This window comes from Callorhinus ursinus, unplaced genomic scaffold (genome assembly GCF_003265705.2).
Source record: "Callorhinus ursinus isolate GAN/ISIS: 27379988/994484 unplaced genomic scaffold, GSC_fseal_2.0 scaffold101, whole genome shotgun sequence".
Taxonomy (NCBI): Eukaryota; Metazoa; Chordata; class Mammalia; order Carnivora; family Otariidae; genus Callorhinus; species Callorhinus ursinus.
The window spans coordinates 1,498,249-1,519,412 of NW_027397163.1; the positions used below are offsets into that span (position 1 = coordinate 1,498,249).

Consider the following 21,164-nt stretch of genomic DNA (forward strand, 5'->3'; position numbering starts at 1 on the left):
CACCTGGGTGGCTCAGATGGTTAAGCGTCTGCCTTCGGCTCAGGTCATGATCCCAGAGTCCTGGGATCGAGCCCCGCATCAGGCTCCCTGCTCCTTGGGAGCCTGCTTCTCCCTCTGCCTCTCTCTCTCTCTCCCCATGTCTCATTAATAAGTAAATAAAAATCTTAAAAAAAAAGAAATAAAATCTTTAAAATAAAAAATAAATTAAAAAAATAATTTTGTGTTGTGATAGCCTGGGAGTCTTTTTTATTATCTTTTTAAAAAAGATTTTATTTATTTACTTGAGAAAGAAGGAGAGAGAGCACGAGCAGGGGGAGGGGCAGAGGGAGAATCAGAATCCCCGCTGAGCAAGGAGCCAGATGCAGGACTCGGTCCCAGGACCCTGGGATCATGACCGGAGCCGAAGGCAGATGCTTAACCAACAGAGAGACCCAGGTGCCCTTTTTATTATCTTTTATATACTTGAATAATTATTTATTAGAGATGAATCTTATGGCTCATAACTTGTTTATTAGAGAAATACAGAATTCTAGGATTCCATCAAAGTATTCCAGCTCCATTTCCCACCCAACCCCCATCCCAAAGGAAGAGTTTAGAGTGGATGATACAAGACTGGCAAAACGCTGACATATCTTGAAGTGATCTTAAGGGTAAACAGAGATTGACTTTATTTTCTTTAATTGTGTGAATGCTTGAAATTTTCATATTAAAAGCTTTAAAGAAAATAAATCAATATTGGGAAACTATCTTCACCATTAATTATTTTTAGTTCATGCTGGCTTCATTTTTATATAAAGATTATGTCAGATGTACTCATGGGTAAGATTGCCTTGTAAATTTACCTACAGAGACATCCAGTCCTTAAAGATCCAGGGCCGAGTTCCTGCTCTCTTTTGCCAAGAATGGGAACACGGGAGAGAAACACTCCACTTGAGTAATGGGTCTGGTAGACATTTTTTTTTAAGGTCTGATTTTCCTGTGACTCATAATGAAATTATCAGTGAGAAAAATACTGAAAACATGTTTTCGTTGATACGAAAGAAACCCTTCTGATGAGCCTACGTAATCCTTGCACCCTTCCTTGGGCAGCACTCACTTCTCATTTCACGGTGGAAGAAGCAACAGAAATCTCGCAGGGTCATAAACAGTTGTGGGTGGGAGTTGGGCCAGAAGTAAGATAGGGAGGAGTCCCCTGCTTTCCGGCCCCTCTGCCCCCTGCCTTTGCTGTCCCGCTTTTTGACACCATGACAGGACCCTGCAAAAGTCTCCCCTTAGCTGTGTGGGGCTCCGCCCTGGAAACACTGCCACCAACATTCCTTCCCTCACACCAGCCCAGGTTCTGATGAGCGGAGGAAGATGGAATTTTTCCAGCCAATAGGAGTGAACCACGCCCTGCGAGGGGCCCATAAAAGGCAGGTCCTAGAATCCAGTCCACACTTAGGAGTCGGAGCGTTGCAGAGAGTGGATCGTCACTGTGGGCTTCAAGATGGACTCGGGAACTGAAGACTCAGACTCGCGCCGCCCCTCCGTGCGACACCCCACTGACCAGCCGCCCTGCCAACAGAATTCCTTTAAAGAAAGGGGCTCAGATGTGGCAGAGAAACCACTCGAAGGAAAAGAGGAGACATTCTCTTCCCCGTTAAGAGAGAGCTGCACCCAGAGGCAAGGTAGGGATCTGGGCAGTTTGTGTATGGAGGCTGGAGCGGGGGTGGGGTGGGGGGGTGGGTAGGGGTCAGGGGTTTTTTTTGAGACAGGTGATAGGAAATGTCATCCAGGCCTCAAGGGGTCTTTGAGAAATACGGCAACGATCCCCTGGAACCAGACTGCTCTGGTCTACCTTTGACACTGGCCGAACAACCTCAGTTGATAGAACTGTCCACAAAGTCAGATCAGGGATGGACTAGGGAGTTCTGTGGGCTTCGAGGGAGGCCAGGCACCTAAACTCCCTTTTCCTCCAGGGTCAGAGCCCAAGACCAATGAGAATTCCAAGGAAACTGAGCTCAAAAGAGACAGCGGCATCTCTGGATCAGGTAAGAGTTTATATTCCTGGGGAGGAGGGACGGGACATAGGGTAACTATGTCTCCCCGGTCAGGGAACTGGGAGCTCTGTGGCCCCCTTGCAGATCCTGGAATCTAGGAAGAGTTGGGAACCTAGTTTTGGTAGCCAGCTTTGGTCCTTGTGTGTCCAGGATGGACTGGGGTGTTGGGGGTGTCCTGTTGGAGGCAGTCACAAGACTCTCTTTATCCACAGAATCGGAAGGCTGCTCCAGTTCGGAGGGCTCCAGGAAGAGGAAAATCAGTTCCAGCGACAGCACCTGTGATGGAGCAGGTAGGATCTTGCCCTGGGCCCGGAGGTGTGCGACAGAAAAGCAGGTGAAACATGCAGGGCGTGGGCACGGATGGGGCTGTTGAGTTGCTGAAGCGAGTTAGGAGACTCTGGAATCCAGGGAGCATTTGGGGACCCTGGATGGGCCTGGCGGCGCCTCATCCCATCAAAGGACGGGCCGGGGCGGAGTAGGAGACAGGTGGAGTTCGCCCGAGGGAGTGGGGGGGGGTCCCTGGGAATCCATCTGGCAGGTGGTTCACCCACGTGCTTCCTCGGCAGGGGCCTGTCTAGCAGATGAGCGCAGTGTGACTCCGGGGAAGAAGAAACGGAGGGCGCCGGACGAGGACCACGGCAGCGAGAGCGAGGAGACCGCGGATGCCCGCCCCAGGAGACGGTGGGCGCAGCGCGGCGGGCGCAGCCGGCGGAGCAGGTACAGGTCCCCCGGACACCCGCCGCCGCCTCTTCGGAAGAGGCTGGTGACCACCCTGCGCTCCCTGTCCGAGGCCATCTATCAGGACGTCGCTCAGGCGTGCGAGCAGCAGGAGCACTCCCCGCTGACCTGGGAGCAGCGCTCGGGGCTCGGGGAGCTCTGGGGACCTCTGTACGCGGCCCTGCAGACCGTCTACGCCATGGCCAACCAGGCGGCCTACGTCTTCCCGGCCGAGAGCTGGCTCGTCCCAGGCCCGCTGCCGGGCCCCGGGGCTCCCGCTGGGGGTGGAGAAGCCCGGGGCTCCCCGGGGGAGGGATCCGGGCCCGCCCCTGCCCGGGGCCGAGCTAGGCTGCCGGAGCTGGGTTAGGCCCGTCTCACCCCGCGCGCAGCTCCGGGGCTGAGAACAAGACCCTGCGCAGTCTTCCCCCCAAACCAGCAGGGCTTGTTTTAGACACACGGTGCCAATAAGTGATAGAGAAGCCTGGGGTGGTCCGAGGAGAGGTACTCCCAACATGGACTCAGAATGGGAGATAGTGACGTTTACATTTCATGTTAGACATTTTCGGGTATTTTGGGTATCTTGGGACAGCCCAGCGTTATTTTATAACGAGAACATGTAGCGAAGTAAGCATACTTATATCCTCCCCTTTGATCCTGAAAAGGCTGTAAGTCTTCGGCCTCCCACCTGCAGGACTGCTGGCCACAGGCCTGGGGTAGCATTCTGTGGGGAGAGATGGCTGCATTGTTCAGTTTGATGAAATCATAAAACCTGAGCCAAGATGGATTAATGTTATTGACCATATGTATTTATTCTTACAGCTGTCTCATATTATATGCCTAATTTTAAATTTTCTTCTATTTTATAGATTTCAAGGTATCCTATTTATGAGAGGATATTAAAACTAATGTAGATAGTCATATTTTATATTTTATTTGATATAGTTTCCTATTTGTATTTTATACTGGGATCACAGAGTCTTTCATCATATAAATGTATATAATTTTCTGTAAGGCAAATAAACATTTTTGGGTATTGTCTTATATTTGGCTCATAATTTCCATATTACATGTGATGAAATAAAAATTAATACTTCTCATGTATGCTACTTATCCGGATGGAGTTTGTTTTATGGCAGGTGTGGGTCAGGCTGTTTTCTTTTCATCTCTACTACATTTCCACCTTGACTTTCCTCCACCTAGAAGCTCTTATTGTAGGCAGGGGAGAGTAGTTAATCATCCCAGTGAATGGGGCAATTCAATGATAATATATTACAAATCAATTTGAACCCATGACATGGCTTCAAATTATATAAAACAAATGACTGCATACGTACAAAAATTACAATTTGCAAATTATATTTGGGGATTGAGGATGCAATTACAAAAGGATCAAAAAATAAAATTTTAAAATAGTAATACAACAAAATAAATAAAATATCAGAAATCAATAAAAATGTATCAAATGTATATGAGAAACTGACTAAAATTTCTGAAATATACGAAAGTAGACATCAACAAATATAAAATCACACCAGTGAAAATTCCATATTATCAAACATCAATCCCTAAACTAATTACACAAATTTAATTTGGTCCATCAGTTACTCATTGGAGCTAGGCAGGTTATTGCAAAAAAAAAATCCTACAGATGAAAATACAAATAAGGATAGGCAAGAAAACTGAAAAAGAAAAAAAATCAGGATAAAGTTTTAGTTAAGCAAGATGAATAAGCTCCAGAGATCTGTATAATATTGCACATATAGTTATCAATGTATTGTACACTTAAAAATCCATTAAGAGGGTAGATCTCATGTTAAGTGTTCTGAGGAATAAAGAAAAAAGGGGAAAAAATAAGGCTAGCTAGCTCTCTGAAACATGTTGTTTCTTGAATAAGACAGGTCAGTAGAGATAAAAATTCAAAAATAGACCAAAGTATTTGAGAAAATTAATAAGCAAGAAAATATTGGGGATGGCATCATTCCTGCTTGGGGTCTGGGAACTTGATATTACCATCACAAAGGTAAGAAATTGATTTACTCTTCGCATCCTATAACAACGAAAAATATAACCGCATGGCCAAAAAAAAAAAAACAAAACAAAAACAAAAAACAAAAAAACCTCTTTTCAATACAGACTCTGCCTATTAAATTGAAATAGAAAATACACACTGACTCCCTCCTGCTGCCAGGACAGTGGGATCCGTGAAGGTCATGGCAGCCAGGACACGCGGGAGAGAGGCAGCCAGGTCCTAAGATATGGGCGTGTGGTTCTGTGACCTCCCCTCCCCTCAGAACTGCAGTGAGAGGTCAGGCTTGGGGAACTGAGAATATCATTGGAAAACTTTTATTTCCCCCCAATTGCTACTTGCCAAAAAAGAATTACAAATTCCCAGTTAGCATCTCTCAAATGTTTGGGAGAGGCTTTCTCTTTTCCACAAGCCCTGGAGGTAGACAAGTGTTCAGGGGGACGGTAGGAAATGCTGAGGTCTGATAGTTGAGGGACTGTTAGTGAAACACCTGACTTTTCCTGGATTCTCTGCTCTGCTGAGAAATTCTACCCCAAATAGAGTTCTAATATTCAGACCATTGAGATGCCATATCATTTAAGTTATAAGCATAGAAATGAAATCAGATAAAGTGCCCCAAAAGGATTTGCAGTTACAATCACAAAGAGAAGAATATGCAGATGAGGGGTGCCTGGGCGACTCAGTTGGTTAAGCGACTGCCTTCGGCTCAGGTCATGATCCCGGAGTCCCGGGATTGAGTGCTGCATCGGGCTCCCGGCTCAGCGGGGAGTCCGCTTCTCCCTCTGACCGTCCCCCCCTCATGTGCTCTCTTTCTCTCTCTCTCTCAAATAAATAAATGAATAAAATCTTAAAAAAAGAATATGCAGATGATAATTTACATTAGGAATCACTGGACTTATCTGCCGATATATTTGAAAGTGTAGATGATATGGAAATTTGTTAGGAAAATATGCTTTGCCAATATTGATCTTCCTAGTGGTAACAGAAAGTCTAAACAGAGTAATACCTACCAAAAGGGAGAAGTTTATGAGACCCTCAGAAATGAAAGCACCAGGATCAGATGGTTATTTTTTTTAAGATTTTATGTGTTTATTTATGAGAGAGAGAGGCAGAGGGAGAAGCAGGCTCCCCACAGAGCAGGGAGCCTGACACATGACTAGATCCCAGGACCCTGGGATCATGACCTGAGCCGAAGGCAGACTCTTAACTGACTAAGCCACTCAGGCGCCCCAGGATCAGATGGTTAAAAATGGGCAGATTCTATCATTCCTTTAACTCTCATATGAGCCGATACTCATTTAAATAGCATTGGGTGGTTACCACATCCTTCCACAGCTATATTTTTGCTGAGTTTTCAGTAATCAGCTCTGATTCCTTTTATAATTAATTAAGAAACCCGAGTTCAAAGCAATCATTTGTTTTCCCTACACACAAACACACAATTTGGTCCATGCCCACTGTCAAATACTCCGATACCCAAGTCAGAGATTACAGCCATAGTGGTGGACAACCCTTAGTTCCCAGACACACAAATACACAAACATTACACATAGATGCAAACACCCATGCATACGTACAACATACACTCAAATGCACAGCCATATACCCGCACACAGGTATACACACTCACAAACACTCCACAGCAAACTCACACTCACGCACACATTCATCAAAGACAAGCATACACTCACATTTACACACCCTTGCCCCTACACCCACGTTCCCAGTCCCAGGTATGTGATCACATTCGTTGTCAGCGTGCACATGTGTATCTCAATAACGTGCTCATATGTGGGAGAATACAGGACTCTCCTGACCTTGGATGCCTGAAGATGGGGGGAGAGGAGCACTTTCCACCTTTTTCACTCCTTCCATCCCTGCCACAACCCACAAAGATGACACCACGTGCAATATTTTAAAGTGCCGTGAGCATTGCTGGGGCAGAGTTGGCAAGTTGCAGGTGTGTTGACAGAGCAGGGAGGCGGACAGAGGTGGTGTGCAGAGAGCATGGGAGTGTGGAGGATGCAGAACTCTTCAAAGGCATGTCGTGCCATAATACTCGATGGATGCAGATAGGTACAGAAAAGCAAGGGGGGGAGGCTAAAGTGAATCCTGAAGTCCTGGATCAGAGTCAGGGACATATGAACACACATTTAGCGGTAGGGACACAAGTAGATGGGTAGATAAAGAGAACTATAGATGTAAAGAGATTTCATAGGTTGGTCTACTCAGAGGGCCTAAAAGCAATGAAATGCCAGGAGAAAGAACACCCAGCACCCACATCTTGTATCTAACACTGTTCTCTAATCAAAGGCTCCTTGGAGATACAGCTGACTCTATGGCAGGAGCAGGGAAAATACAAGATGAACCTGGAGCATCTTGCAGTGACAAAATGTAAGAGTAAAGAAGTGCTCAAAAAACAAAAAACTGGGGGCCGCCTGGGTGGTCAGTTGGTTAAGTGATTAAGCCTCTGCCTTCTGCTCAGGTCATGATCTCAGGATCCTGGGATGAGCCCCGCACTGGGCTCCCCGCTCAGCGGGGAGCCTGCTTCTCTCTCTGCCCCTCCCCTGCTCATGGGCTCATGCGCACACTCTTACTCTCTCTCAAATAAATAAAATCTTGGGGGAAAAGAAAAAAAACTGGGGACATAGCAAAGGGACACAGTAGCGAAACCCGGAAGGACTCCCACACTGCACCCTGTCAACAATTCTCTGATACCAAGTGGGTGTCCTGCAATTCCACATAATCTGACATTCTTTGCTTAGTACAGACCACACAAGTTAAGGGCAAGGTCCTTCCCGAGACTGCTCCCAGTCACAAGTCACCACCTATAAGGCAGGCATTCCTAAACTGGGCATCTGCCAGCCAGCTACAAATTTAAGGCTTCTCACAATCCCCTCTGGCTGGGTATTTGCTGGGAAGACTCACAGAACTCGGGCAAGTACTGTACATACGATGATCCTCGATAAAGTTATTTTGTATATCGGGACCCCTAAAACAGAGGCCACCCCAGTAGCCCGACCCGCATCACAAGTCTAAACCTAAGTCAGACTGCTCTTACTTACGTCAAACATGCTGCAAGGAAACCTAACATACACCAGTGACAATCCTCCAACTCAGCTTCAGCTAGCTGACCTTACCATGGAAAAACAGTGCCTGCTGGCTCTATAAGGAAATCCCCGACTTTCTGGTCAGTCATGCCCGTTTCTGCACTGCCTCTTCTAAAACTCACTCTCACCCCAAATCCCTCAGGAAGAGCGCTCCACCCTTGTGAGGCTCTGTCCTCTCCCAGATCAAGGGTTGTCTTCCCTGGAATAAAAGACAGCAAACTCGTTACTAAATGGTTTTAGTTTTGTCATTTGACATCATTTTATTATAAAGGACAGCAATAAAGAGCCAAATGAAGGCATCCATAGAGCAAGATCTGGGAGGGTTGCCCACATAGTAGCTTCTGTTCCCCACCAAGAAGCTCCCTGGAGCTTCTCCAGATTTTTAAATTAAGGTCTCATTACCTAAGCACGGTTGGTTAAATCACTGACTGTATGACTGAACTCAATCTCCAGTCAGCCTCCTTCCCCTCCTCAGAGGTTGGGCAGCTGAGTGTTCCAATCCAATCATGTAGTTGGTCTTTCAAAGGTCTTCAGTCCCCTGTTCTGAAGCTATGTGGGGAACCCCTGCCCACAGTTACCTCCTTAATATAATACAGACACTCCTACCACTCAGAAAATCTCAAAGGTTTTTGGAGCTCTGAGCCAGGAAGCTGAGACAAAGACCAGAAGTACATGTGTATACATATATATATTTTATTATACCCTGGCTCCCAATGACCAAAGCCGGAGCAATTTAGGCAACAAAATAAATTACATAGCCTTGAATTATAGCACAAAGTATAAAATACGTATCAATGAGTTGAAGAAACAAATAAACAAGGGAGAAGTGACACAGCTTCCACACAGAAGAATGGCAAACAATATATGGGGCTACTTTGCCCTCCAGGAGGTGGTGCTTAACGCAACACCCCACCCCCACCCTCAAGCACCCTCCCTCCCTCCCCCCACTCCCCATTTGACTGTGGGCTGTGCTTAGCGTCTCCCAAAGCATAGAGTATGGAAAGGCATGCAGAGTAATTTTACAGTAGAGAAGCCTGGTAAACACTAGCTTTACTAACTGATCAAGATTAACATCGTCCAAGATAACTTCTGTTAACTGCATGAACCTCTCAGGCCAGATGCTGTGATGAGATGTGATATTCTTCTCAGAAACCCATAAACCCAGTCTATCCATGAGAAACACTTCAGACAAATTCAACTTTAGAGGCATTCTAAAATGTATGGGACCAGCACTCCTCAACTCTGTGATGATAAACCAGGGAGGTCTGAGAAAATGTCACAGAGCAGAAGAAACTGGGGAAGACAGATGACTACCTATGATGTGACGTCCTGGACTGGACCCTCTTAGAGAAAAATGACAGTGTTAAAACAACTGAAATGTAACTAAAGTCTGGAGTTTAGGCAATAGGAACATACCAATGTTGGTTCCTTAGTTTGGACAAATGAACCACGGTAAAGTTAAGATGGTAACATTTGGCGTACCGGGTGAGAGAGATTTTGGAACTCAGGGTTATCTTTACAAACTTCCGGCGAATCTAAAGTTATTCCAAAATAAAATGTTTACTTTAAAAAATTGCAAATGTTTATGATTTAATAACAGAATTATATTAAAGTATTTCTTTTTTAAAAGATTTTATTTATTTTTTTTAAGATTTTATTTATTTATTTGACAGAGAGATAGAGCCAGAGAGCACAAGCAGAGGAAATGGCAGAGGGAGAGGGAGAAGCAGGCTCTGCACTGAGCAGGGAGCCCGATGCGGGACTCGATCCCAGGACCCTGGGATCATGACCTGAGCTGAAGGCAGACCCTTAACCATCTGAGCCACCCAGGCGCCCCAAAAGATTTTATTTTTAAGTAATCTCTACACCCAATGTGGGGCTTGAACTCACGATCCCGAGATTAAGAGTCACACGCTCTACCCCCTGAGCCAGCCAGGTGCCCCTAAAGTATTTCTTTCCTTTTTTTAAAAAAAGATTTTTGGGATGGGCAGAGCAAGATGGCGGAGGAGTAGGAGACCTGGATTTCGTCTGGTCCTAGGAATTCAGCTGGATAGGGATCAAACCATTCTGAACACCTACGAACTCAACAGGAGATCGAAGAAAAGAATAGTAACAATACTCTGAACAGAAAAGCGACCACTTTCTGGAAGGTAGGACGTGCGGAGAAGTGAATCCGAGGCGATATTCGGGAGGATAGACGGCGGGGGGGGGGCCTCCGTCGGCCGCTTGTGGCTCTTGCTAGAGCCGCGGGGCACAAAATCGGACCTTTTAGAAGTCAGCTCCGCTGAGGGACGTCGCTGCAGTGGCTAAGCAGGAGGTGGAACCCTCGCGGGACAGTGTGGTCTCAGGACCCTTGGGGTCACAGAAAGACCGGGGGAGCCTGAGTGCGCCAGAGCTCCCAGGGATCAGAGCGGGGAAGCCGGCTGCAGAGACAGAGCCGAGTCGCGGGCTCTCAGCTCGGGGTGGCCATAAACTGTGATCCGCGGCCCAGTCGGGGCACGGCTCCCCCAGCAGGGACCCAACAAGCGGCAGATCCGGGGAGACTCCCCTTCCTCCCCCGGGAGGAGCGGCGCGGGAGCGCACCGCAGGGATCTGCTGGGTTTGGAGACTCCACACGGGTTCGGGCGCCAGAGATAGCAACGCTCGGTCACAGGCCGGGTGAGCACGGAGTGCAGCCGAGACCGGGGACACGGGAGTGACTGACTGCTTTTCTCTGGGGGCGCACTGAGGATCGGGGCCCCGAGTTCTCAGCTCCTCCGAGTGGAGATTGGGAGGCCACCATTTTCACTCTCGTCCTCCAAAGCGGTACCAGAGCTTGCAGGGAACAAAAGCTCCGGAGAGCAAACCTGAACAGATTGCTTAGCCTGGACCTGGCAAGGGCGGGGGCAATTCCGCCTCCGGCAAAGACATTTGGGAACCAAGGCAACAGGCCCCTCCCCCAGAAGATCAGCACGAACAGCCAGCAAGCCAAGACCAAGTTTACCGATCAAGGAGAACGGGAGAACTCCAGCGCTAGGGGAATACTGCACAGAGAATTCATGGCTTTTTTACCATGATTCATTAGTCTTTCAAAGTTAATTCTTTTAACTGTTTTTTTCTTTGAATTTTTCTTTTTCCCTTTTCCAACCAACATCTTATCAATCCCTTTTTTTAAAAAAACATTTTTTTTCATTTTTAGAGTCATATTCTATCCCTTCATAGTAGTTACCTTTATTTTTGGCATATATATATATATATATAAGTTGTTCTCTCTTTAAAAAATTTTGAGATACAGTTTCTTCTAACATATCAAAATATACCCTAAATCTCTAGTGTACGGCTTTTTTCCAGTCTCCTGCCTGATCACATTCTCTCCTCTTTTTTTTCTTTCTTTCCTTTTTTTTTTAATCCTCTTCTTTATTTTTTCAAACACCTTCTGATCAATTCCTTTTTAAAAATGTTTTATAATTTTGATTTTTACAATCATATTCCATCCCCTCATCGTATCAACCCTTATTTTGTACATATATGTCTTTCTTTCTTTAAAATTTTAGGAGGCACTTTCTTCTAACAGACCAAAATACGCCCAAAATCTAGTGTGTGGCACTGATCTATGTACCAGCCTGATCATATTCGATCATATTCTGTTTTTTTTTTGTTTTCTTCTGTCTTTGTTTGTTTTTATCTTTTTCTTTTTTTCCTCTCTGTTTTCTTTCTTTCCCTTTCTTTTCCCCTGGTTTCAGGTTTTTTTCTGATTTGTTTAGAGTATATTTTCTGGGGACGTTGTTAACCTGTTAGCATTTTGTTCTCTCATTCATCTATTCTCCTCTGGACAAAATGACAAGACGAAAAAAATCACCTTAACAAAAAGAACAAGAGGTAGTACCGTCTGCCAGGGACCTACTCAATACGGACATTAGTGCAACTTCGGACCTAGAGTTCAGAATCATGATTTTAAAGATACTAGCTGGGCTTGAAAAAAGCATGGAAGTTATTAGAGAAACCCTTTCTGGAGAAATAAAAGAATTAAATCTAACCAAGTCGAAATCAAAAAGACTATTAATGAGGTGCAATCAAAAATGGGGGCACTAACTGCTAGGATAAATGATGCAGAAGAGAGAATCAGCGATATAGAAGACCAAATGATGGAAAATAAAGAAGCTGAGAAAAAGAGAGATAAACAACTATTGGATCATGAGGGCAGAAATTGAGAGATAAGTGATACGATAAGATGAAACAACATTAGAATAATTGGGATCCCAGAAGAAGAAGAAAGAGAGAGAGGGGCAGAAGGTATATTGGAGCAAATTATAGCAGAGAACTTCCCTAATGTGGGGAAGGAAACACGCATCAAAATCCAGGAGGAACAGAGAAGTCCTCTCAAAATCAATAAAAATAGGTCAACACCCCGATATCTAATAGTAAAACTTACAATTCTCAGAGACAAAGAGAAAAAACTGAAAGCAGCTTGGGAGAAGAGATATGTAACCTATAATGGTAGAAACATTAGATTGGCAACAGAACCATCCACAGAGACCTGGCAGGCCAGAAAGGACTGCCATGATATCTTCAGAGCACTAAACGAGAAAAATATGCAGCCAAGAATACTATATCCAGCTAGGCTGTCATTGAAAATAGAAGGAGAGATAAAAAGCTTCCAGGATAAACAAAAACTAAAGGAATTCGCAAACACGAAACCAGCCCTCCAAGAAATATTGAAAGGGGTCCTCTAAGCAAAGAGAGAGCCTAAAAGCAGCATAGATCAGAAAGGAACACAGACAATCTACAGTAACAGTCACCTTACAGGCAATACAATGGCACTAAATTCATATCTTTCAATAATTACCCTGAATGTAAATGGGCTAAATGCCCCAATCAAAAGACACAGGCTATCAGATTGGATTAAAAAATAAGACCCATCGATATGCTGTCTTCAAGAGACTCATTTTAGACCCAAAGACACCCCCCCCATTGAAAGTGAAGGGGTGGAAAACCATTTACCATACTAATGGATACCAAAAGAAAGTTGGGGTGGCAATCCTTATATCAGACAAATCAGATTTTAAACCAAAGACTGTAATAAGAGATGAGAAAGGACACTATATCCTACTTAAAGGGTCTATCCAACAAGAAGATCTAACAATTGTAAATATCTATGCCCCTAACATGGGAGCAGCCAATTATATAAGGCAATTAATAACAAAAGCAAAGAAATACATTGACAAAAATACAATAATACTGGGGGACTTTAACACCCCCCTCACTGAAATGGACAGATCATCTAAGCAAAAGATCAACAAGGAAATAAAGACTTTAAATGACACATTGGACAAAATGGACTTCACAGACATATTCAGAACATTCCATCCCAAAGCAACGGAATACACATTCTTCTCTAGTGCCCATGGAACATTCCCCAGAATAGATCACATCCTAGGTCACAAATCAGGGCTCAACCGGTACCAAAAGATTGGGATTATTCCCTGCATATTTTCAGACCACAATGCTTTGAAACAAGAACTCAATCACAAGAGGAAAGTCAGAAACAACTCAAATACATGGAGGCTAAAGAGCATCCTACTAAAGAATGAATGGGTCAACCAGGAAATTAAAGAAGAATTTAAAAAATTCATGGAAACCAATGAAAATGAAAACACAACTGTTCAAAATCTTTGGGATACAGCAAAGGCAGTCCTGAGAGGAAAGTATATAGCAATACAAGCCTTTCTCAAGAAACAAGAAAGGTCTCAAATACACAACCTAACCCTACACCTAAAGGAGCTGGAGAAAAAACAGCAAATAAAGCCTAAACCCAGCAGGAGAAGAGAAATAATAAAGATCAGAGCAGAAATCAATGAACTAGAAACCAAAAGAACAGTAGAACAGATCAGCGAAACTAGGAGCTGGTTCTTTGAAAGAATCAACAAGATTGATAAACCCCTGGACAGACTTATCCAAAAGAAAAGAGAAATGACCCAAATCAACAAAATCATGAATGAAAGAGGAGAGATCACAACCAACACCAAAGAAATACAAACAATTATAAGAACATATTATGAGCAACTCTATGCCAGCAAATTAGATAACCTGGAAGAAATGGATGCATTCCTAGAGATGTATAAACTACCAAAACTGAACCAGGAAGAAATAGAAAACCTGAACAGACCTATAACCACTAAGGAAATTGAAGCAGTCATCAAAAGTCTCCCAACAAACAAAAGCCTAGGGCCAGATGGCTTCCCAGGGGAATTCTACCAAACATTTAAAGAAGAATTAATACCTATTCTCCTGAAACTGTTCCAAAAAATAGAAATGGAAGGACAACTTCCAAACTCATTTTATGAGGCCAGCATTACCTTGATCCCAAAGCCAGACAAAGACCCCATCAAAAAGGAGAATTACAGACCAATATCCCTGATGAACATGGATGCAAAAATTCTCACCAAAATCCTAGCCAATAGGATCCAACAGTACATTAAAAGGATTATTCACCACGACCAAGTGGGATTTATCCCTGGGCTGCAAGGCTGGGTCAACATCCGCAAATCAATCAACGTGATACAATACATTAACAAAAGAAAGAACAAGAATCATATGATCTTCTCAATAGATGCAGAAAAAGCATTTGACAAACTACAGCATCCTTTCTTGATCAAAACTCTTCAGAGTATAAGGGATAGAGGGTACATACCTCAAGATCATAAAAGCCATCTATGAAAAACCTACAGCGAATATCATTCTCAATGGGGAAAAGCTGAGAGCTTTCCCCCTAAGGTCAGGAATGTGGCAGGGATGTCCACTCTCACCACTGCTATTCAACATAGCATTAGAAGTCCTGGCCACAGCAATCAGACAACAAAAAGAAATCAAAGGCATCCAAATCGGCAAAGAGGAAGTCAAACTCTCACTCCTTGCAGATGATATGATACTGTATGTGGAAAACCGAAAAGAGCCCAGCCCAAAACTGCTAGAACTCATACAGGAATTCAGTAAAGTGGCAGGATATAAAATCAATGCACAGATATCAGTGGCATTCCTATACACCAACAACAAGACAGAAGAGAGAGAAATTAAGGAGTCAATCCCATTTACAATTGCATCCAAAACCATAAGATACCTAGGAATAAATTTAACCAAAGAGGCAAAGGATCTGTACTCAGAAAACTATAAAATACTCACGAAAGAAATTGAGGAAGACACAAAGAAATGGAAAAATGTTCCATGCTCATGGATTGGAAGAACAAACATTGTGAAGATGTCAATGCTACCTAGAGCGATCTACACATTCAGTGCAATCCCCATCAAAATACCATCCACTTTTTTCAAAGAAATGGAACAAATAATCCTAAAATTTGTATGGAACCAGAAGAGACCCCGAATAGCCAGAGGAATGTTGAAAAAGAAAAGCAAAGCTGGTGACATCACAATTCCGGACTTCCAGCTCTATTACAAAGCTGTCATCATCAAGACAGTATGGTACTGGCACAAAAACAGACACATAGATCAATGGAATAGAATAGAGAGCCCACAAATGGACCCTCAACTCTATGGTCAACTAATCTTCGACAAAGCAGGAAAGAATGTCCAATGGAAAAAAGACAGTCTCTTCAACAAACGGTGTTGGGACAATTGGACAGCCACAGGCCGAAGAATGAAACTGGACCATTTCCTTACACCACACATAAAAATAGACTCCAAATGGTTGAAAGACCTAAATGTGAGACAGGAGTCCATCAAAATCCTAAAGGAGAACACAGGCAACAACCTCTTTGACCTCAGCCGCAGCAACTTCTTCCTAGAAACATCGCCAAAGGCAAGGGAAGCAAGGGCAAAAATGAACTATTGGGACTTCATCAAGATAAAAAGCTTTTGCACAGCAAAAGAAACAGTCCACAAAACCAAAAGACAACCGACAGAATGGGAGAAAATATTTGCAAATGACATATCGGATAAAGGGCTAGTATCCAAAATCTATAAAGAACTTATCAAACTCAACACCCAAAGAACAAATAATCCAATCAAGAAATGGGCAGAAGACATGAACAGACATTTTTCCAAAGAAGACATCCAAAAGGCCAACAGACACATGAAAAAGTGCTCAACATCGCTCGGCATCAGGGAAATCCAAATCAAAACCTTAATGAGATACCACCTCACACCAATCAGATTGGCCAAAATTAACAAGTCAGGAAATGACAGATGTTGGTGGGGATGTGGAGAAAGGGGAACCCTCCTACCCTGTTGGTGGGAATGCAAGCTGGTGCAACCCCTCTGGAAAACAGTATGGAGGTTCCTCAAACAGTTGAAAATAGAGCTACCATACGATCCAGCAATTGCGCTACTGGGTATTTACCCCAAAGATACAAATGTAGGGACCCGAAGGGGTATGTGCACCCCAATGTTTATAGCAGCAATGCCCACAATAGCCAAACTGTGGAAAGAGCCGAGATGTCCATCGACAGATGAATGGATAAAGAAGAGGTGGTATATATACACAATGGAATATTATGCAGCCGTCAAAAGGAATGAGCTCTTGCCATTTGCAACGACGTGGATGGAACTGGAGGGTGTTATGCTGAGTGAAATAAGTCAATCAGAGAAAGACATGTATCATATGACCTCACTGATAGGAGGAATTCTTAATCTCAGGAAACAAACTGAGGGTTGCTGGACTGGTGGGGGGTGGGAGGGATGGGGTGGCTGGGTGATAGACATTGGGGAGGGTATGTGCTATGGCGAGCGCTGTGAATTGTGCAAGACTGTTGAGTCACAGATCTGTACCTCTGACACAAATAATGCAATACATGTTAAGGAAAAAAAAGAAGAAGATAGCAGGAGGGGAAGAATGAAGGGGGATAAATCAGAGGGGGAGACGAATCATGAGAGATGATGGACTCTTAAAAACAAACTGAGGGTTCTAGAGGGGAGGGGGTGGGTGGATGGGTTAGCCTGGTGATGGGTATTTTGTTTTTTTTTGTTTTTTTTAAAGATTTTATTTATTTATTCGAGAGAGAGAGAATGAGAGATAGAGAGCATGAGAGGAGGGAGGGTCAGAGGGAGAAGCAGACTCCCTGCTGAGCAGGGAGCCCGATGTGGGACTCGATCCCGGTACTCCAGGATCATGACCTGAGCCGAAGGCAGTCGCCTAACCAACTGAGCCACCCAGGCGCCCCAGCCTGGTGATGGGTATTAAAGAGGGCACGTTCTGCGTGGAGCACTGGGTGTTATGCACAAGCAATGAATCATGGAACAGTATATCAAAAACTAATGATGTAATGTATGGTGATTAACATAACAATAAAAAAATTAAAAATTTTTTTATTTATTTGACAGAGAGAGAGAGACAGTGAGAGAGGGAACACAAGCAGGGGGAGTGGGAGAGGAAGAAGCAGGCTTCCCGCTGAGCAGGGAGCCCGACTCGGGGGCTTGATCCCAGAACCCTGGGATCATGACCCAAGCCAAAGGCAGAGGCTTAACGACTGAGCTACCCAGGCTCCCCGCCCTAAAGTATTTCTATGTTTGAGTTAATACCCTTTTATTTTTCCTTTCAAAGGTGTCCGTTTTGCTCCAGTGGGGATTTCAAAAGGGATAATACTCCTCGTTAAACAAAATATATTCACATCTTCCAGCTTCAGATTGCTACTTATCTACTGCCCCAAGCTTGGTGAAATGCTCCTTTATAACCTCTTGTATCCTCAAGTTGGAAAAGCAGAAGTCTGTCTTGAAATGTCTTTTTCGCCAACATAGCCAACTGCCACCAAGATTTAACACAGAACAATCTACCTTCTAAACATCCCCAAAGTCCATTCAATCGTTTCCTACACACCCAATCTGTTTACTGGCTGCCTCCCACCTGCACCCTTTGTAAAATTCAACTGACACATCTTCCTATGTTCCTCTTTGTCCCCTGCGGTTTACTCTTCAAATGTTGACCTGAAAATATTTTAATATGCTCATCTTTCTCCATTAGCATTATCATATTTCAAATGTCCCCAGTTTCTCTTAGGATATAAAGCACAATATTTGCAACACAGCCTCCAGAGCCAGCAATAAGTAAAACCTGATATTTCCCTCCAGCTTCATCCCAGGCCATTTGCATCACAAATCAGGACCACCGCTCCCATCCCTAGTTTCTGGAAAGACTACCCACATGCTATTCCCTCTTATTTGACTGTCTTTACAGTTCCAAGCTCAGGTACATCTTGGGAAATTTTAATATATCTCAATTTGAAAGTTACACATTCAAAGATATTTCCAGTATCTTCACATTACTTCAGGACTGTTCTATGGAATCTTAACTTCTACACTGTAACTGTTAATAAAAATACAACTATCTAAGTACACACATGTTAATTACAGAAGAGTTCATGTACCGTGCTGTTGTTATTTACTATTTCATATTAGGCCACTGTCAGTCTGTCTTGCTCACCCCTCTCTCTGCAATGAAACTGGTTCATAATTGTTCTTAACATGCTTTGAGGTCTGAGAGCATCCACGACTGAAAAGGAGGACAATTCATATTTCTTTGATGAGATGAGGGAATTATGTATTTCTTCCACAGCAGACACAGTAGAGCCTGGATATACTGGGGTCATGGCTCATGAGAACAAAGGGACTAATGGTTGGAAAACATGCAGTGATTAGTACAGCGGCGTTCATCAGCCACCAACTGGAATCATCAAAGAGAGCCAGGTAAACATAAATGATGGAGGAGAGGGCAAAAAATGATACAAAAGTAGCCACCAAAACAAGGATGTTTTGAGTGGCTCTGGACTCAGGGGAGGGTCTGGGGGAGAGACTGTTCCTACGGATGTGTTGGACCCTCCGCTTGTGCCTGTAAAGGAGGAAAACCATGGAGCTGCTGGCCAAGGTCATGAGTCCCAAACCCAAACTGTCATGGAAAGATGTCACTGCTGCATACACTGAGTCTGCGATCTTGGCACGATGCTGTGAAGAACAATATCCCAAACCTCTTCTCCTTGTATTATTTTTGTTGTTCCATTTACCGGTCATATAAATAGGAAAAAACATATTTACCCCCATGTGGAGCACCCAGCACAGGGTACTGGAGGAGCCAATGTACTTTGGAGCTTTCACTTTAAGCTCTACCCACCTGGAGTTCCCAGGGCGGATCATGATAGCCTGGAAGACACTCAAGAGGCAGGTGGAACAAATGGACACACCTCTGGCTACTCTGTGAACATATAAAAGAATGTAGCATTCATAATAATTGGTGAAATGTTTCAACCCTAAAGCTGCCATGGTCTCTGGGACTCCTCTAGAGAGAATGACCAAGGAGTTAGCTACAGTCAGGTGCCTGAGAATCAAATTTGTGGATCTTGGCTTGCATCCCCTGAAGTGAAGGGCTGTGTAATGATATAAGAGTGAGAAATTCCCCAGGATTCCAACGACTATCTGGAATAGCAAGATCATTCCTATATTCAAATCCACCGAGGCCATTCTGTCATTCTCCAGAACTCAGTAATCAAATTCGCAGGCAGAGGGTTCTGCATGAAAACATGAGTTTTGGGCTGCATTTTCACAGGAAATAAAATCTCCACTTACCTTTCCTTCCCCCTGAAAATTAATATCTAAAATATACTCTTTTATTAAGAGATTTCCCATTTTGTGTGTTTCTTTTTATAGCACTTAAAATGTCTGTTATTAATGCTCTACCTATTCTAACTTATTTAAAATTCACAACTCTATGAGTAAGGAACTAATATAACTCTCATTTTATAGATGAGGAGAATTTAACCATGGGCAGTAAATTGACTCATCTAGATAGCAGTAGAATCAGGATTTGAACCTGGGTAGCCTAGGTGCAACGACATTAGTGTTTTACTACTATACTATACTATGCTAAGTACCTAGCTATGGGTGCGCGCGCACACACACACCTCATATTTTAAATTTATTTTACTATATAAACTTGGTTTGATAGTTTCCCATTTTTGTCTAAGTATTTCTTTTATAACCAATATAACTAAGGAGTGAGGATTCAGAGGCCCTAATAAATTATAGATGCACTGAGTAATTTTATATGAGCCAATTTGATTTATTTAATGTAGACAAATGTTAAGATGGCAGCAGAAAAACTCATTTCATTTTTTGCCTGAACCAAAAATACAATGGCACCCATAACAGAAATTATTGCACAAAACTACTGCTAAAATATGGGACATGAAACATAAATAGTGATAAAGCATATCAGGGCAGGAAATAAATTAATCCCATAAAGATCACATCACTGTATGTTTCTTATTTTAGAATAAACACACTGAAACTCAAACTGATATTTGATTCGGAAAAGCTATTAAAATACAATACAAACATGCAAAATGGAATTTGAAGACTTGGAACCTTGAGCATTTAATAACTGAAAAGCAAGAGAGGTGAATAGTGAGCTGGTAATAATATTGAAATGGCTTTTTAAAAGATTTATTTACTTATTTCAGAGAGAGGGAGAGAGTGTGAGCAGGGGGAGGAACAGAGAGACAGGGAGACAAGCAGACTCCCCTCTGAGTAGGGAGCCTGTCGCGGGGCTGGATCCCAGGACCCTGAGACCACAGCCTGAGTCAAAGTCAGGAGTCGGACGCTCAACCAAATGAGCCACCCAGGTGCCCCTGAAATGATTTTAAACCAGAGAAAATACAGCAAGAAACATTTGAACCTTAAAATTTTTTTTTCTGATGAGATTATATTTTTAAATTAATTCCTTATTTTAAAATTAAATTAAAATATAAAGTCCTTAAGTTTTTGCTCTTTGCAACCTTCTATTATGATGTTAATTAACTTTTCTTAAGGGACCTTTCTTAATTTCAGGGAAGAAAACTGTCTCACAGAACAAGAGGCCACAGATATTTTCCGTAGAGACACATTTACTGTCTCCATTAAGCTCGTCACACTCAAGTTACAGAAGAATAAATTTCAGCAATTCCCAGTCACACTTTTTCTGCTGTGAATCAGGTAATTTAATTCGTTCCATCATATTTGTTATCATATGTACATGCCTTTACAGAAATCACAGTATTGCTCCTGAAAATGTCCCTGTGACTCTCGCACTGTACTGAATAGCAGACTAATTCTGAAGTTACAATCTTGAAGGATCTTAAAATTCAGACTCCAAAAGCACTTGGATCAAACACCAAGAACCCCTTTAAATGAGGATATTGTTAAATTACATTAGCAGCAGTCATGCACTGACTTAGTGGTCTCTCTCCACAAGCCCAGCCTGTCCCTCAGGACTGCTTTCCCAGACCTGCTCCTACCCAGATTCCAGCTGCATCTCCT

General features: G+C 43.3%; 2 protein-coding genes across 2 annotated transcripts; one reads left to right on the forward strand and one right to left on the reverse strand.

Annotated features, from left to right (window-relative positions):
* Positions 1–1,473: 1,473 nt before the first annotated feature.
* On the forward strand, positions 1,474–3,123 carry LOC112806751 (protein FRG2-like-1). Its single transcript, XM_025849128.2, has 4 exons — positions 1,474–1,667; positions 1,959–2,030; positions 2,252–2,329; positions 2,606–3,123. The coding sequence occupies exons 1-4, from the start codon at positions 1,487–1,489 to the stop codon at positions 3,121–3,123; spliced, it is 849 nt and encodes a 282-aa protein (XP_025704913.2). The 5' UTR covers positions 1,474–1,486.
* A 15,290-nt stretch (positions 3,124–18,413) lies between these two features.
* VN1R2 (vomeronasal 1 receptor 2) lies at positions 18,414–19,331 on the reverse strand. The gene has a single exon (XM_025849129.1). The coding sequence runs from the start codon at positions 19,329–19,331 to the stop codon at positions 18,414–18,416; it is 918 nt and encodes a 305-aa protein (XP_025704914.1).
* Between the last annotated feature and the right edge of the window lie 1,833 nt (positions 19,332–21,164).

Coding starts and splice junctions, on each gene's coding strand:
- LOC112806751 (XM_025849128.2), top strand. CDS start 1,487: ATGGACTCGGGAACTGAAGACTCAGACTCGCGCCGCCCCTCCGTGCGA. Junction 2,031..2,251: donor CAGCGGCATCTCTGGATCAG/GTAAGAGTTTAT, acceptor CTTTATCCACAG/AATCGGAAGGCTGCTCCAGT. Junction 2,330..2,605: donor CAGCACCTGTGATGGAGCAG/GTAGGATCTTGC, acceptor CTTCCTCGGCAG/GGGCCTGTCTAGCAGATGAG.
- VN1R2 (XM_025849129.1), bottom strand. CDS start 19,331: ATGGCCTCGGTGGATTTGAATATAGGAATGATCTTGCTATTCCAGATA.